Below are 18,264 nucleotides of genomic sequence, written 5' to 3'. Positions count from 1 at the left end.
TGAAGATGTGACTAATCCAGTACGGAGGGAGAAATGCTGTCTTTAAAATTTCAAAGGGGTGGGGAAATAAATTCATTTAGTTTTACATGAAATTATAAAGTAGTTTTCATATAAAGGGAAAGAGATTAGACAGAATATGATCCACAGAACAGCCAAACTGATTTTCATCTTGACTGGACTTAAAATTTCTTACATGCTTGCTGCTCAAGAGACTAATGTGTAAAAGATATTTTTTCTTTCACAGACATATAATTAGCTCAGATGATCTTCATGACAATAAAATATCTGGGGACTTTCCCCCTAATAGTAACACCTTACTTCTCAATATATCCTTGGGTATCTAGGATGAAGCCATATTGACAATAGACTTACTACTTACTTCTACAGATGAAGAAGGGGAAACCTGACCAGATTCATACAGATTGACTATTTATTCTGAACTCATTCAGTGCTGTTTAATTTTAAACAGACACAGGCGATTTTTAGTTGTTTGGGGGTTTCATTTTGTTCTGACTGATCAGCATTCGGATCCTGGTTCTGTTTGGGGTCCCCCTCAAATTGTCTATGTCTGAGTGGAGGATAAGGTCCTCCTTCACAGTACACTAGTAAAAATGCCAAATACATCTCTCTCTTCCTCTCAACCCTGAAGCTAGAGCAGTCAGTCACGTCCACTGGGACACTGAATACCAAGTCGACGACACCAGGGGAGGATAAAAGTATGGAATTAATTCCGTTGGTAGCATCCGGTGGCTAGTGGTCACAGCAGCTGCACCCTAACCAAACTTCCTGAGGTAGAAATTGGGCTGCAGTTCTGAACATCTAGCTCCTGGCTCTCCATACGCACCATTAATTATGACAGCTGCCCAAATTACTTCCTCTGGATCCCTTTCCTCCAGGAATTAGCCAAGGTTTCCTTTCCATTGCCTTGCAACAAAGATCCCTGAGTGCTACACTAGATACACTCCCAACTGTAGCATCCTCTAGACAGCCCGACAGCCTCTTCCTCCAAGAATTCATCCAGTTCTTGGAATCTCTGCAAGCCCAAATGTACTCACAGTTTCTCCTGGGCATTAGGTCTCGTTTGGCTCACAAGGACTTAAATCTTGGCCACCTAAGGTTGGTCTTGGTGTCAGACAGAGGAAAAAGACTAAAGGAGTCAGTATAAGAATACTTATATCCTGAGCATACATCTAAGAAAACAGAATTCATTTTTGTTTTACCTTTGTGTGCCATTTTCCTCAATGGATAACCAGTGCAATGCACATCGGTTTTTAGTGAGTAATTGTCAAATAAGTAAATCCAGGAAAGAAATCATAAAACGGCACAGAAGTATGAAGAGAAAGCTGAAATAGGGTCAGGAAATAAAGCTTTCTCTTCCTTTCTCTATAACCTTGAGGTCCTCTCTGGCATCACTTTCCTTATTTGTAAAATGAAGAGACAAAGTAGCTGAGTATCTTTTAGACCAGGAACTCTTTGATTTGGGAATAAATTTACTTAAGATTGGGTTCTAGGACTCAGAGTTCCGTTGTGCAAGTTTCTTGTTTTTTTTTTTTTTTAATCTTTCTTTAGTGAGAAAAAATGGGGTTTTATCTCATTTATTTTTTCTCAGCACTCAGCAGAATAAATGTAGGTTTTATTAATTAGGAAAATGGTAACTTCCAGTGTGTTCATGGTTGCTCACAGAGGCATGAGTTCCCACAGGGAGGTGTCAAAAACGTGCCAGGAGCTGTACATCTATTGAAATGTTACCTCCCTGGGGACCAGCACACCCATATTCCCACAGCACTTCCTAAGGCTAACCTGTCCTTCTCAGGGTTAAACTCACTGCCACAAATTGCCCACCTGGGTTTTAATGAAGCTCTGCTCCCACTTTCCCTAGAGTTTTTCTATCATATATCCTTCTCTCCCCTCCTTCTCCTTAGTTACGTCTCTCCTTTCCCTTAACTCCATCCACATAGACCCAGGGTGAAGACAGCAAACAATAATGAGGCCCCAAGAACTGGTTGAAAGCCTGCTGTAGGGGCACCTGAGTGGCTCAGTGGGTTAAAGCCTCTGTCTTTGGCTCAGGTCATGGTCCCAGGATCCTGCGATCGAGCCCCATATCGGGCTCTCTGCTCGGCTGGGAGTCCGATTCCCCACCCCCTGCCTGGCCCTCTGTCTACTTGTGATCTCTGTCTGTCAAATAAATAAAGAAAATCTTTTAAAAACAAAGAAGTCTGCCGTAAAGTTTTTTAAATTAAACCCTCGAAATTTTAAGAGTCAGAATTAGAATGCATGATTTGAAGTAAACTAACACCAAGCTGGCATAACCCTATGCCCGTGGGTCTGCTGGGCTCTGGGTGCTGGAGCCCTTTCAAAGAACTATTTTCCACCATTGGCCATCCTGCCCTGGAGACAGGCAAAGTTTTCCTTGAACCTTTTAGGAAGGGTCCCAAATTCTCCTCTTGTTGAACAGTTAGCATGTGTTTAATTTTCCACTACTGGCATCAGTTGCTTTGATGACTGTCTATAGAGATAAATCTTAGCATCTGTGAATATTCCCTCAAAAGATTCCTAGAATTGGAATTAGAGAGTGGAAGGGCAGAATTATATGAAGGACCCAATATAGAGGCCAAATGCCTTTCTTCTTGCTCATTCATAGAAGCAAATACTGATTGAACATGTGTATTTGCCAGGCACTCCTCTGGGTGCTGGAGTACAGCTGTGAACAAGAGAGACAAGTCTCTGGTCTTACGGAGTGTCTGCTCTAGTACTTAAGGAAGACACTAAACAAATAAGAAAAAAGTACATGATATAATTACAAATGGTAGCAAGTGCCATAAACATACATTAGGTGGGATGATGGAGAGTGACGGTTGGGTTCTTCCCTTCTTTTATACCCCAACACAATTATCAGCAGATTTGGTCAGTTTTATCTTCTAGACAAACAATTCACGCTCTCTCACTACCTTCTTGCTACCTCCCTAATGCCAGTCATCACCACCTTTTGCCTGGACTTTCCCAATACCTTCCTTTGCCTCACTTTACCCCTCTATGTTTTATTCTCCCCACAGCAGCCTGATCGAGTCTTTAAGGGATATGCCATAGGACTAGATAGTATGCCTTTTCTTGTTCTTCATTTTTATCACTGACATAGATCAAGAATTAGTAGAGGGTTTCACAAAATAGTATAAAAGAATAACCTGTTATCAGAAGTATCTGCAGCAATGTTTAACTGCACATCACTAACCATTAGTAGGCAATAAATACAGCTTAGCAGGTTGTGAACAGCTTTTTAACAATGAGAATACATCCAGCTGGAGCAGAACGGAATTGAATTGGGGGGAAAACAAAACATATCACATTTAATACAAGCAAGTGTTATTTTGTGAAAGGTTAAGTATATGTATGTGGGCTTTCATGAACATAGCACAGTACAATGTAAAATGTATTCATGATAAGTCATAACTTTTTTAAAGTTTTAAAGACCTAGAGTGGGGGCGCCTGGGTGGCTCAGTGGGTTAAAGCCTCTGCCTTCGGCTCAGGTCATGATCTCAGGGTCCTGGGATCGAGCCCCACATTGGGCTCTCTGATCAGCAGAGAGTCTGCTTCCCCCCTCTCTCTCTGTCTGCCTCTCTGCCTACTTGTGATCTCTGTCTGTCAAATAAATAAAAAATATTAAAAAATTAAAAAAAAAGACCTAGAGTGTTCACTCTTGGAGATTGACCCAGAATTCCCAGGATTTAGTAAAAACAAAAGGTTTTGAAAAAGTGTGTTGAAAGATGAGCTGACTGCTACTGACTACATTGTTAAGGTACTGCCTGAAAGAGCTGAACTGAGGAAAGAACTAATCAGTTTGCAAGAATTTAGAGGGAACTTAGTGAGTTGTGAATGTGCGGGGTTGAATAATGAAGCAATTTCCCACCATATCAAAGATACGACAACTAATACACAGTCTCAAACTAAACACCAAATCAAGAGTGAAATTGAGTGAAGTATATCAGAGGCTAATAGAATTGACTGGAAGCTTATAGAATCAGATTTGAAATCAACAGGAGTGAAGATAGTTTCTGGAGTCTGGAAAGCAAGAAAATCAGGAATTACTTAGATTTTTTTTTTTATTTGACAGAGAGAGAGATCACAAGTAGACAGAGCAGCAGCCAGAGAGAGAGGGGGAAGCAGGCTCCCCACTGAGCAGAGAGCCCAATGCGGGGCTCGATCCCAGGACCCTGAGATCCTAAGCTGGAGGCAGAGGCTTAACCCACTGAGCCACCCAGGTGCCCCAGGAATTGTTTGATAGATGAAGGGATCTCGTTAGGATGCCATGGATAGGATGAATGAATGCCAATTATCTTCAGACTTGTTTTCCATCTTCTGAAGATTTGATCCTGAGGAGGAAGAATCAAACTAGCTCAGCATGTGCCCACCTCTTGAGTAGGAGAGTTTAGGACCCGTGGTTAGTTTCATCTGACTATGGAAGAGTTAAATACTAAGACCAAATCTGGCCATTGTCAGGAAGTAAAATTTATGAAAGGAAGGAAAAAACTATCTTCCATACGTGGTAATTACACATGCCTTGCAGAAGACAGTAAAGAAGTGGCTCTCAGGAATACTCCACTTACCACATGAGTTCACTTCTGCTTCCTCTCAAACCTCTCTAAAATGACAAGTAAGGGACTTAAAGGTATAAGTCATCAAGAATCAAGAAAATGGGATGGCGATGAAAGTAACAAAATTTTAGACTTTGCAAAACGAACAGGTGGGTAACCAACTTAGCAGACTGAGGAAACAGCTCATCAATGAGAAGCTCATCAGAACCAAGTGGTTGTGGGGCCCCGTCCATGAGCTCGGCCACAACCAGCAGCGGCAGGAGTGGGAGACCCCCCCCCCCACACCACGGAGGTCACCTGCAATCTGTGGTGTGTTTACGCGCACGAAATAGTCTTGCACATCCCTTGAGGTCCTGCCAATATTGCTCTGTGGCCTCCAGGTCGGGAGAAGAGAGTCCAAATCTACCTGGGCAAGTGATGTGAAAACCTGGAATGCATGGACTGTCCTGGAAATGTATCTACGGGTACTGGGCAAGAGAGATGGGGATGGGGAGACCCCACTATGGGGACCGCCAGCGCATCTCATTAGGGGACACCCTACTGACCCCAAAGTGGACTTGTCTCATCTGAACCCTCACATCATGATTTTGAGGAGATTCATGAAAACACCAAGACAGAGGCAAAAGGCAAAGAGAGTACTGTACTGTTACCATGGCTGCCTTTAAAGCCAGACTTACCAGAGACTGAAGCCAAACCATGTCATGGAATAGCTATCTCACACCAAACATCCTGTTCATTCCCCCCACCACCCACACACACCGTTTTGGGATGGGACCTGTTGTTTTCCTTAGAAACTGCCTCAGTTTCTCCCTCAGAAGCAACCCAAGATTCCTCACTGGTCTCCACATGAGGTTGCCTCTGCCTTTGAATGACTGTCCGGCACCCCAGTTCCCTCGTCCCAGTCCCTGGAGCAGCTCCCAGGCCACCATGCAGAGTCTCACCACCTGGGATTCTGGAACTCACTCTCCAGCCGGATTCTTCCACCTGCCCAAATACCTCTCTGTGTGTACCCACTGCCCTGGGAATGAGAGCGAAACTGCCCGGAGGCTCTAATCTCCTCACTGGGGCCGTTTCACCCCAGGAACAAAAGCTGTTCACCTGTGAAATCCAGCTAAGGGTGCTTCAGAGAACTGCTAGCGTCGTCCTAACTGTAAAGAGCCATAACCGGGCCACACACGGGCTACTCCCTGTGGCCTCGGGACAACTGCTTTTTCCTAAAATCATGTCTTACTTAACTTCATTCCGTCCACCTAGACTGTACATCGTCTTGTGCTTCTACCGAACTCACATTTTTTCCGAGAGGCCACGTCAGTAGCCTCACAGATTGGCACAGACCTGGGACTGATGCAGGTTATGTCAGGGTGAGGGAGAGAGGGACAGTTCCCCAGTTCGGGGGGTTTAACGTTGCAGCTGTGAAAGATACAAGGATTTTTTTCACTTCGGCCAGCTTTAAATCCTTGTGTGCTACCCTGTCGACACTTTGACGATGGAGTGAGCTACATGAATAATGACATAGGTGGTAAATCCTGACAATAACCCTAACAGGGATCACCACAGCCATCCTTTCTTGAGTGTCTGCTCTGGGCTGAGCGCCGTGCTCACTCACACGCCCTGCTGAGATAAGACAGAGCGAGTAGCCAGAAATAAAACCAGAAATAAACAGAAATAAAACCAGTGTTTTAGGGGTTAAATACATTCTATTAGTTGATTACAGTGTTTGTTGGGACTCCCTTCTGTGGATTAAATGTCTCTTTCTGCTGCTGCTTTCTCTCCCCAGCTACAGGAGGCCTTTGGTTGGGAGCCATTCATCCGTCTCTTCACTGAGTATAGGAACCAGACCAACTTGCCCACAGACAATGTGGACAAAATGAATCTGTGGGTGAAGATGTTCTCCCACCAAGTGCAGAAGAATCTGGCTCCGTTCTTTGAGGCCTGGGCCTGGCCTATCCAGAAGGAAGTGGCTACCAGCCTGGCCTACCTGCCTGAATGGAAGGAAAATATTATGAAATTATACCTCCTCACACAGATGTAAGGAGTGCCCAGCGAGGTGGCAGGTAGAGAGGTTTGGGGAGGTAGGCAGAGATGGGGATTCACTCCTCGACCTCTGTCTCTTAGGGTTCTAGCCTTGCCCTCCTGGCTCATTGGCCCCATATCTTAATACCTGATAGCTCCATCTCTACAAAGTGGGTTAAGAACACAGCAAAACGGGGAATCAGAATTTCTTAGGAGACAGACCTTTTGTTTATGGGTCTCGTTCCTCTGCTCTCAGCTATCAGATTCCCTCCTGGCCCCATACTGGCCTGGTTCTGAGAGCTCTGGCATCTGCTTCTGTGCCAGCCCTCGGTTCACCACTGTGGGCCATGGCCCTTGGGGGTGGTGCTCATTCTGACCTGCCGAGGACTCTCTGGGCTTTTGTTTTTTGACGAGTTTTTCCCAAAACCGGACCATAGAATCCACTGAAACACAAATTTACCAGGATACTCAGACAGTTCCTTGATATTCTGTGTCTTGGGCAGTACTCAAGGAGCTTGAAAAGCAGTTTGGTATAGTAGAAAGAGTGCATAGCTAGCATTAGCTCTTGGGAGAGTCATTGTAATCTCTACTCACATTTCTTTCTGTGTGAGATGAGGACAAAAATGCCTTCCTCTCAGGGTTGTCCTGAAGACTCAGACTGATAGTTCTGGAAAGGATTGTGAATGGAGGGATTCTTCTCTGTTCTGCTGGTCCACAGAGCAGTGAGCTGAGCACAACCCTTCTCTCGCCATAGCCTGGAGGTTAGGACCATCATCTCTCACAGTAGACTCCCTGCATCCAAAGCCTGGCTCTTTCACCTCTTGGTCACATGACTCTGGACAAACTCCTTATAAAATGGGATCTATTTCGTAGAATTATTGTGAGGATTAAATTTAAGTTCCCTCTAAAAGGAATTAGAACAGTGCTTGGCTGTTGGTAGGTATTGAGAAAATGCCAGCTGCCATTACTACTAATTAACATTAATCAATCATTTCAGAGCTAGACTGCCCCTTTAGATGGCATTCACAGATGCAATGTGATCCATCCCATCCTAACGCTTTATACACCAGCCTCTGAAAGGATTGGGGTCCATCGCTTTATAAGCTCCAGGATCGACAGGATCCACAGGCTCTAAAATCATAATGGGGGTCTTAATAGCTGCTTGGAGTTTGGTCTCTTTATTCAATTCCATCTTTCAGGTAGAATTCCTTTTTTGATTAAATCAAGAGTGGAAGTCACTTGAACAATCAGAACAAATCCAGGAGAGCATTCATCTTTAGAAATGATGGGCATCCAGCTTAGGCATGGTGTTTATGTTTCCGTGGTGACACAGATTCCTAACACTGCCCAGAGTTTCCTTCCAGTTTGGCAGATGAAGTCTCACACACACAGAGAAATCTTGACTTCTGAACCAGATAACTGGATAAGACTGACCCAAATTTTATTTGATTACAATGCAAAATACTATACTCATTCTTTCATATAGATTGTTTCATTTAATCTTCACAATAATCTTATGAGATGGAAATTTATTGCTCCCGTTTTAGGAATAAGTAAACTGACTTTTGTGGAGATCAAGTACTTTGCCTAAGTCTACACTGCTAATAAATGGTAGACCTGGGATTTGAACCTGGGCACTCTAATTACAGAATGGGTGTTTGTAACTACAGTACTCTGCATGTGCAATAAATGAGTTAGTGAAGAAACCAGCCAGCCAACAGAAGGATCTTTATGTCCCTACTTGCCAGCTCTTTGCCTGCTTGTACTCACCCCCCATCCAATTTTACCAGAACAGAAAGTCCCTTTGATTCTCCCAAATGCCAGTTCAAAGAAAGAACTTGAGGTAGGCTCCTAAGGTACTCTGCAAAGACAGAGACCACTTTAGCATCATCCAGGTCTCCTGGAGTCCGGTTTCTTCAGGTTTCATTTATCATCACTAGCGCACCATGAAAGCATTCTAGTAGTGCACTGGGATTTGAATGATGGGTCATTTTGGTAAAGCACCTGACTCCCAGAACAGACACTGCATGTTCTCAGCAAGGAAATCAGATTCTTAGTGCTCTAGAATAATATTTGTATCCATCCTGGTCCTCTTTAGTTCATTCTTAGCATTATGGCCCCTGGGACCTTTTTAAAATAGGAAGCTATTCATGTCACTCCCCTGTTTGAATGCTTCCATGGGACTTTGAATATAAGATGATGAACTGAGCGTATAAGTTTACCTCCCCTCCCTCCCCAAGCCCCACTAAAATTGAAGTCAAGAAATGCAAAAGAGAAGTGAAAACACCTCGGCAAAGAAAACTGAACAGATTTGATTATAAGTGAAGAACATCTCAACACATTTCTGGAAGAGAGAAAGTGGATGAAGCATGAAAATGAATGAAAGATTGAAGGTATCTTTCAGACAGAAGAGAAGATGATCTGAGCAACATAACCCCAAAGCAACATGAGCACCTGAAAAGTCTATAAAGAGATATATCAGTTGTAAAAGTGAAACCCATCCTACCCTGCCCCAACCACTGTGCTTAGAACACAGGCAGACCATCATTGGTATCCATTAAAAATCTACAGTTCTTGTTATTGTTTGTTATAGAAATTGAATAAACTGCCTGAGGAGAGGTAGGAGTTTGTGTCCCAGAACAAAATTTCTCTTTTTGTCGAAATAAGTGACCCCCTAGCCTATCAGCTAATCCTCTGACTATGGAAATCCCTGCTCAAGTCATCCAAATGCTTCTAGTCCTAGAAGGGGCTTATTGGAGAAACAGACCCAACCATACACTGGCAGGGGACACCCTTGCCAACCCCTGTAACAGTTAACAGTTACTTGATTCTTAAATGCAAATAGTCAGCTAGGAATCCCCAGTCTCTGGGCATCGGGGGTTGAAGGGAGAGGACATGGGAGGAGCAGGTAAGAAAAATAACCAGTTAGAATTTGGAGACCTGAAAAAGACAACAAACTCTAGAGGAAACAAAGTGAACGTGGAAAGAATAACTTTAAAATCTGTCTCTTCAGAGAGGTTGCAGGTGTAATTGTAAGATGAGCTCAGAATGCTACAAACAAAGGAGAAACTGAGAATAAAAAGAGCCCTTGAAAATGAAATTAAACTGCCCAAAATATCCAATAGGCAGGCTGGGAAATAAAGTTGAAGGAAGCCCCTTAGATATAGAACAAAAAGAAATAGCAGAGAAAATGAGGAAAGGAAAAGATCTAGACAATCAATATGTAAGTATTAGGACTATCTGGAAAAGAGAAAACAAAATATAGGTGAAGAAGTAAAATGGACAAAAAATGAAGAACAGAAAGAACCAAGTCTCCAGATTGAGGGGTCCCAACGAAACCTGTATCTAGACAGAATCTTGTGAACTTTTGGAATATTAAGTATACAGGGAAGATATTAGAAGTGTCCACAGAAAAAATAAAGTTAAGTCATCACCATGAGCTCAACCAAAAAAGGAATAAGAAATAGACTGGCAGCAGATTTTTCATTAGCAACACTGAATGCTAGAAGCCAGTGGAGCAATTTCTTCGCTTATGGAAGATTTTTGTATTCGGAACACTATTGCAAGCCAAACTGCCTCAAGTAGCGTCAAAATAAAGACATTTTCTGACATGCAACTTTTCAGTCGACCTACTTCGAATCCTTTCTGAGGAAGTACACTGAGGAAATTCTCTGACAAAATAAAAAGGAAACCCAGGAAAGAGGAAAATATAGAACCCAGAAAACAATGGATCTCACCCAGGATGTCTCACTCTAGAGCGACAGTTGTCCAGCAGGATGTGTCATTCTAGCAGACCCATTTGAGATGAGGGTACACCGTCTCGGGCTCTTTGGAGAAAGTATGCATTCTGTTCCATAGTTTCCTTGAGAAGCTGGAATGTTTGAGAGTATGGAGACATACATTCTTTACTCAGCAAAAAGAAAACGGAAATGTGTCAAGACGTTCAGGTCCAATTGTGAAACAACAAAAACTCATGGGATGTAAGAAGAGCCTCAGTTGGACATTGGCGGTAGGTACCTCTCCTGACAAGTGGCACAGGCTCATGAACACTGAATATGTATGGGAGAAAATGTCCTAGTTCCTACTCAGCTCTCAGTAAACACGGTTTACTCAGTCAAAGTAATGCAGATGCTGTTTGTTGGTATTCAGTGTTCTGATCAGCCTAGAGACAAAACATGAGTGGCTTACTGTTTTGTTCAGAACTGAAATGGAAAATAATTAATCCTGACAAGTTAAGAAACAAGAGAGCAGAAAGAGGTTGAGAATTGGTTGGGGGAAGAGAAGTGGCAGGAGGACTGGGGCTACTTAGATAGTCACAGTAGGAATGAGAAGATAAAGTCTGCAGTTAATGGGACAAGAACTGGAGGATAGTATACTGTCCAAAGTTATAAATTAAATCAATAGAAGTCTAAAAAATGGCGTATCTATAAAAAATTTGGGAAAGGATAGGCAAAGGAAAGCCAGGGGTAGTGTCAGTTAAATCCTTATCTTTTGTAATGGGAAATTATTAAAGATTGTCTAAAGTTAATCAAGAATTATTGTCCAGACATCATATTTAATATTAGCAAGTTAGTCAACAGAAGATCTAAAAATAGAAATTGTTAAATGCATTGCCTCTAGGGAATGGGTCTAGGGTTAAAAGGGGTGGGGTGGTGTTTTTCATTTCAAGTCCTTCTGTACTATTTAATTTTTTACCTTGTGCATGTATTCGAAAACTTTTCAACAAACTCAAATAAATATTCTCCAGTGACCTCATTTTGTCTAAGATATGCCCCAACATAAGCCATTGATATCATTGATATCTGATTGATATCATAAGCCCTCTGATAGTGCGATCCACCTGTGTGTGTCCAGTTTCATCGTATCTCCCCACTACTCTCCGGTTCTAGCCATACTAAATATCTTCCAGCTAATCATACTTCACGTTCTCAATTCTTCAGGTGTTCCACAAAAAGCAAAGCCTGCCCCTGATCTCACCATGTATCTGAGATTAAGCTTACTCTCTGGCAGATTTTCAATATTTGTTGAGTGAAGGAACACTGAAAAGGAGTTGCCTGAAGTTGGCCAACCAGTTTTCTTTCCCAAAAAGGTATATGATAAGTGTCCCTATTCCAGGAAGCATTTCAAGATCATAATGGATTTGTATGTTTGCCTGCATTCTTATTCATTTACAACTTTAGAAAGTTTCAGTTCTGTATGAGACCAGATTGTGTCCAAGGATTTCTATCCACCGGTCAGCCTCCGTGTTATGTTCTTTGCCACTTTGCCTGAACATCATAATCTGCTTTCTGCTGTTTACCCCCTCCTCTCCCACCATATTTTGGATAAACAGCCAACTATCCAGGGGAAATCTTCAGGCTCCCAGATTTCTTATGTCTTGCTATTCGTAGCCTCTTGGTGACTCTTCCTTCTCCGTCTGTTTACTTTCTTCCATTGTCTAACCCCCAAGGCCAGGTAGAGCTCCCTAGGGAATAATGGCCTTATGTTCTTACCTATTGGCCTTACAGATCACTCTGATATATTTAGTCCCTAAACCAATGTCCCCACCTGGTGTCCCAACCTCTCCTAATGTATATGCTAGCAAGCCAACCAGTAACCAGATAATGTTTTAGATGCTGACTATTTTTGCTGACAGAAGTAACACATGCTATCTCTTCTTTGAAGACTACACATATCTATGCTCTTTATTCCTTTAAAGATTTTGGTCCCCTGCTCAGCTTCCACTTTGAAAAGGATTTCTTTCTTTGACACTTGTCATTGAAGTCAGTCCTCCAAGTGTGGTAGAGAAGGAGTGCTGGGTGATCCTCTACTTTTCAGACATCTTCTTCACACACACACCGATAGACTGCACATCTAATTTAAGAGAGCTATAGAAATTCTATTTATGCATTTGGATTCTTGTAGACTTGAACACTATAAAATAGAAGCATTTCTTCGTGACAAATGGTTGTGTAGAGTAGGTTATTGTCAATGTTCTATCGTCATGTTGGATGTTTGGTTTTATAGGTATTTAGTGTATTAGAAAAAACAGAAAAAATGAATGAGTAAATTAAAAAAATTATTTTTAGTAATTTAATAATGTATTTAATTAATAATTTAATAATACCTAGTTTTATAGGTATTCAGATTATTAGGAAAAGTAGAATAAATAAATGAGTAAATTAAAAAGAAATAAATTAAAAATAAACCATGCATTGACCAATGATGACAGTACCAGGAGCCAAGGATTATGGTAATACAAATATGTGTACATGAGGGCTGTTAAATATTACTTCTATCCATCTGAACCATAAAAGAATTCAAACATACATAATTAAGAAATACACGTAAGTACCAAAAATTTCTTTGCATGAACGGCCTAAGTTTTAACATAAAATTCACTTTCACTAAGTGCCAAAATTATTTAGTATAATTTGAGATCTGAAATAGTACAGGTGGGAGGCAGACAATAGAGGTGGGAGCCAGGAGGGCAAAATGATCAAAGGTACAACATAAAAACAATGATTTCAGTCCAGAAGAGACCACAAAGAAGACAACCCTCCCTTCCTCAACACAACTTGTAATCCAGGGCCAAGTACATGTAACGGGCTATACCAATGCCTTGTCCTGTTATCTACAAAGTGTCTGGGTTTTAAGTAGGGGCCAAGTACCTGAAAGAATTCATAAACTCTTCCCTTAGCCTCCATCAAGATATGGACAGAGAGGCAACGCCAACTTTTTGTTTTGTTTTTTAACATTGAGTTTCTCCTTTTGTTCTCACTGTCAGAGCAGCCTTGAGACCAAACTGGTACCAAGGAAACAATACTAAGCCTCAACCAAGGCTTTGGACATTCATTCACAAGAACCTGTGGCACTGTGAGTTTGACCACTGGTAGCAAACAATCAAAATGCAGAGCGGACTTAAATCCCAATCCTCATAGGAAACTGAAATTAAACTATAAAAAGGCAAACAGCTGAGTCGTGTCAGTACTGTTGGAGTGACCATCGGATAACACCTGGTGGATCTCTGGTACTGGATGAAGAAGAGCGTCTAATGGGATGGGGAGGAGAGAATATCCTCAGGTATAACAGAGGATGGAATTCCTGCCCTCCAGCCAGAGCCCACCAGCAACACGGCTATAGTTCAACAAGTTAGATTGCAGCGAGGGTTAAACACAGTAGGAACTGGGCATCTCAGTAAAAGGGTGTTAAAAGAAACTACTAGAGAATTGGGGCTTTGGGTGGATAATTTTGGGGAGAGTCTAAGGACGCAAAGGCAATTCTATGATCGTCTCAGTAAATCTCATCTGTTGGTGGGGCTAACTGAAGTGCCCATAAAGCTATAATTGCTTCCTGAAAAAAGTAGCAGGTCCTCATTTCAGACAAGAAAGAGGGATTTGGTCTTGTGTGGTTGCCCAGGGAACCTCCTCTTGTCTTGCTTCATCATGGTCTCAAGAGTGCTCTTGTTTGAAGTGGATGTTCTATGAAATTGTTAATGCACAAGGGATTGAATAACAGTGCCTCGCTGTGAGTGTGTCAGACAAGCTCTTGCATGTCCACAGCTGCTTTTGTTTTCTTTCTCACCCCAAAAGAATGGATGAAGAGCCCCTGCTCCTCCTACACAATATCAAAATATGCATTCCTCTTGATTGAACACAGGGATAAATTAGGGAAAAAATTAATCTCACAAGGTACCCAAGAGTGACCCCTGAAAAGGATGAGTCCCTAATGCTCCCCTAGACCGGATGGAAGCCTTGGTTGTAATTCAAGATGAAGTTGGGACCACAAATCAATACTAACAGATCACTTACTTACTGTCTGAAACGTCCCCACGTGGGACAAGTAGATTCCCTGAGCTCTTCCCAGGAGGAACAGAAAGTGGGCATGAGGGCAGCACTTTGCTTTTACCTAGCAGGAATAACGCAACAACAATATACCTTGACGATCTGCTTAAATGCACTTGCTAACTGAGTCACACAGGGACAAAAAAAACAACAACTGAAATTTAAAACAGAAACTGAAGATGCCTTTACATTAGAAACATAATGCTTTGATAAAAGGGGTATCAGAAGCCATTTTCTCCACTGTTCAAATTCCCCTTTTGCATTTACAGTTTCTGTGAGACAGGGAGTAAGGTAATAAAGATCTGTGGCCTCACTGATTTTAAATATTTTTTAACACTAAAAACTAGCTGAAGCCACTAGGAAAATGCTTTTCCAAGTTAAATTAAAATCTCTTGTGTTTTATCTGCCCTCTTTTAAGAAATGATCATGGAAAAGTTACCTAAATATTCATAAAATCATCATAAAATTTTTATAAAATCTGTAAGATATTTGTCACACATTGGGCATCCTTTTCCAATCAGGTCATTGGGTCATCTATAAATTCATTCAATAAACATTTATTGAGCACCTACTACAATGCTAGTTCCAATTATAGAGTCTGGAAATACACAATAAACGTAATAAAACATCAGCCCTCATAGTGCTTATTTCCACTTTGAACATTAAAATGAGAAAAATAGAGGCTCCCGGGTGGCCCGCGGATCAAGCATTTGACTCGGGTCATGATCTAAGGGTCATGAGATTGAGCCCCATGTTGGTCTCTGTGCTGGGCATGGAGCCTGCACTTCACAGGAGATTTTCCCTGTGGAATTTAGGAGTAAGAGGGGCTCATCTCAGCAGTTGCTGTGCCCTCTACCAAAGGTATTGAATGAAGATGTTCCTCTAAGTTCTGGGCCCCTCATGATGGCCTCATGGATCCAGTAACAAGTGGAATCTGGAACCACATTCCTATGGAGAAAATTGATGTGGAAACAACTGACTAAATTTGCACAGCAATGGAGGTCTCAGACTTACATATGGGCTGTCCATTAGGACAAATGTGCAGAGAGTCATGAGAAACAGCCTCAGGTGTCCTTGGCTTCTAACTCCATTTTCCCTCTTCCCGCATTAAGCTGCATCATTCAACATCAATCAAAATTAAAAGACTCTTGGATCACAAGTCTCAGCATAAAACGAAAAGCCTTGAGAAGAAAGACCTTGCTGTTATATAACTCTGGAATAATCCATTTGGAAATAATTGTTTACGTTGTAGAGAAACATAAAAAATAATGTTGCTGGTCCCACAGGACTAGGAGCTTTGAGACTCTTTGTAGGAATTTTGTTGTTGAGAGACTGGCCTTCACTCACTCCCAACTCCCAACACGAGCCCCTCTGACATCCTGACGACATGTGTGGGTTTGTGTGTGAAGACATCTAAACCACACTGGTGTGCGTGCAATTGTAGAAACTGGGTCTGCTGTGTGCCTACCCAGTGGCTCTGATATTTCAGAGCCAGAGGAAAAACATCCACACTCAGCCTTGGACTAAGTTAGCTCCCCTGGCTCCCAGACAACTGAACTCCTCAGTCAAAAACCAACTTCATGTCTGACCTGGAGATGGGACAAGTTTGGAAACAAGAAAACTCCTTGTTTGTTCCTTTTTGCAATATTACTCATTCCTACCATATGTGTTCCGTACACTTTTGATCCAAGAAGAAAACAGAGTTCCAGGTTAATTCCACAAAGACACCAAAGGAGAATATGAAAGCTTTCCTGAGTCTGATTAAGCGCTGGCCATCAGTCAAGAGCGGCAGCAAACTCTACCTTCATTGCTTTAGATAAACAGGCAGGCAGGAACTTGCCCAAGGGAAAGACCATGTTGTAATTTGAACAAAGGTTATCAGAAATGTACCAAAGAATGAAAAATGTAGTGGGTGAGGCTTCTCTAAGTGCTCTCAAGGGAATGACGTTCCTCTTCACTGCCATTATAACACAAATTTAATACATGCACTTGAGTATTTGAACTTCAGCAGATATAATTGTAACACTATATGTGTTAGCCTGGACCCTCCAAGGAGCAGACGCCACGATGAGATCAGATGTGCAAGAGATTTATTAAGGGAAACATCTGTGAGAGAAAACAGAGAGGGACCAGAGGAGGCTGAGAGGGCCAAGAGACACTGAGGTAGTTGTACCTCTCATGAAGGAGGGAGCGAGGGAAGGAAAGGCTCACACTGCAGGCCAGGTCTCAGAAAGTCTCGTCAAGGCCAGTGGGAGGGAGTCCCTCAGCCACAATCGCCCATCAGAAGAGTCCCGTCTCTCCCACAAATGGGCCTGTTTCCCCCCGCCCTTAGTCCCCTTAATCACCAGCCAGGAGAAGCCAGGAGAGTCCCAGCATGGCCCCAGCACCAGGATGCAGAGGCACCAGCTGGGGCTGTCTGTCAAGTACATACCCGCTCCCCGCAGTTGGAGATCTGAGCGGAGCATTCTCATGGCCACCACAGTACTTACTCTTAAGACAGCTGTAGGCACCTGTTCTGGGTCATCTTAGTGACTTAGTAAACCTCTCCAGTGACTCATCCCAGCAAATGCACATAGGTGGATGCAACCACCCCGATTCCTAAATTAGATGCTGGCTAATCCCTTCCAGATTCTTGGGGCCCTTCAGGGAAAGGATATATGGAACCACATTTAGTTTAACTCATAACTAAAAATAACTGAAGAAAGCCCGTGACTCTTAATGCTAGCCCATAATCAGAAAGCTTGTGTATGGAGTTACCCCTACACTTGGCTTAGCGAGAAAGAGGAATTACTGCAAGCATTTTCGTCTGCTTGAAGAAAATGGGCTGCTGTACCACAGCTTAATAGGAACAGTTGTGATTTGTGTATGCCTCTTGCTGAGGCCCGACAATTAAGTATCATATTGTTCATGCTTATTTATTTTGTATGACCCAGAAAGAGCCAGTCATTGCAGTATGGAGGAGAGAGACTAGCATGCTTGGCTTCAGCTAATACATACCTACCCTTGCAACTGGATCTCGTAAGGGTCAGGAAGATTATCTGAACAAAACTGGGATCTGCTTAGAAAGGGCAGTAGAGGCGAGGAAGGGAATAGATGCTGAAGAGGGAACCTCAGTGTTTACTACCTGGCATTCTTTTTTTTTTTTCTTTAAGATTTTATTTATTTATTTGACAGAGACAGCCACAGCCAGAGAGGGAACAGGAGCTCTGGGAGTGGGAGAGGGAGAAAGAGGCTTCCTGCTGAGTAGGGAGCCTGATGCTAGACTCCATCCCAGGACTCTGGAATCATGACCTGAGCCAAAGGCAGAAGCTGAAGGACTGAGCCACCCAGGCACTCACTACCTGGCATTTATTGAAAACTTCCCTCCAGACTACAAACTCCAACCCAAACTCCTGGGATGCTATCCTAATTCACTCCTGCTAGTGCTGTTATCAAGTTTTGGTCACAATGAACATTTGTGTTTTTGTCAAATCAAACTTCACACTGACATCTCCATGCTGTGGACCATGATGTGGTCTCATGGTGTAATGCCCTCCATTCTTATCTGCCTGCACACAACATTCATGTTTTCTCAAAGCTAAATGTTAGCGCCCCCTTCCCTGTAAGTTCATCTCTGATGACTAGAAACCACTCCTTCTTCCCTTCTCTTCCCTGGAACTTATTTTGCAGCTCATTTTCACACCTACATAAATCCTAGCAGTATTACAGTTCTATCACGTCTACTGTCTTCTGAGATTTACTGACTGCGGGACCATTTGCATCTCCCAGAGCACCTCACAGAACTCCTGCCCGATGAGAATATGCTGACTTTCATGGAGGAGTCTCTGTTTTCTCTAGGT

The 18,264-nt window shown here is 42.5% G+C and overlaps 1 protein-coding gene and 1 long non-coding RNA gene across 3 annotated transcripts in view; one reads left to right on the top strand and one right to left on the bottom strand.

The window, feature by feature from the left end:
* LOC308352109 (TRPM8 channel-associated factor 2-like) overlaps nucleotides 1-6,621 on the top strand; it is a gene marked incomplete at both ends in the record, with an annotated part of 35,958 nt that extends 29,337 nt beyond the window's left edge. Inside the window, one exon of the mRNA XM_080818166.1 lies at nucleotides 6,367-6,621. Within this exon, the coding sequence (XP_080674292.1) occupies nucleotides 6,367-6,621 (255 nt within the window). The remainder of the gene's footprint in view (nucleotides 1-6,366) is intronic.
* Nucleotides 1-18,264, bottom strand: part of LOC308352240 — a 200,727-nt gene that overhangs the window by 140,099 nt on the left and 42,364 nt on the right. The window lies entirely within an intron of this gene.

The sequence above is a fragment of the Martes martes genome, assembly GCF_963455335.1.
Source record: "Martes martes genome assembly, chromosome: 11".
Taxonomy (NCBI): Eukaryota; Metazoa; Chordata; class Mammalia; order Carnivora; family Mustelidae; genus Martes; species Martes martes.
Note: the sequence above shows the minus strand (reverse complement) of the source record. Positions and strands in the feature narration are given on the sequence as shown.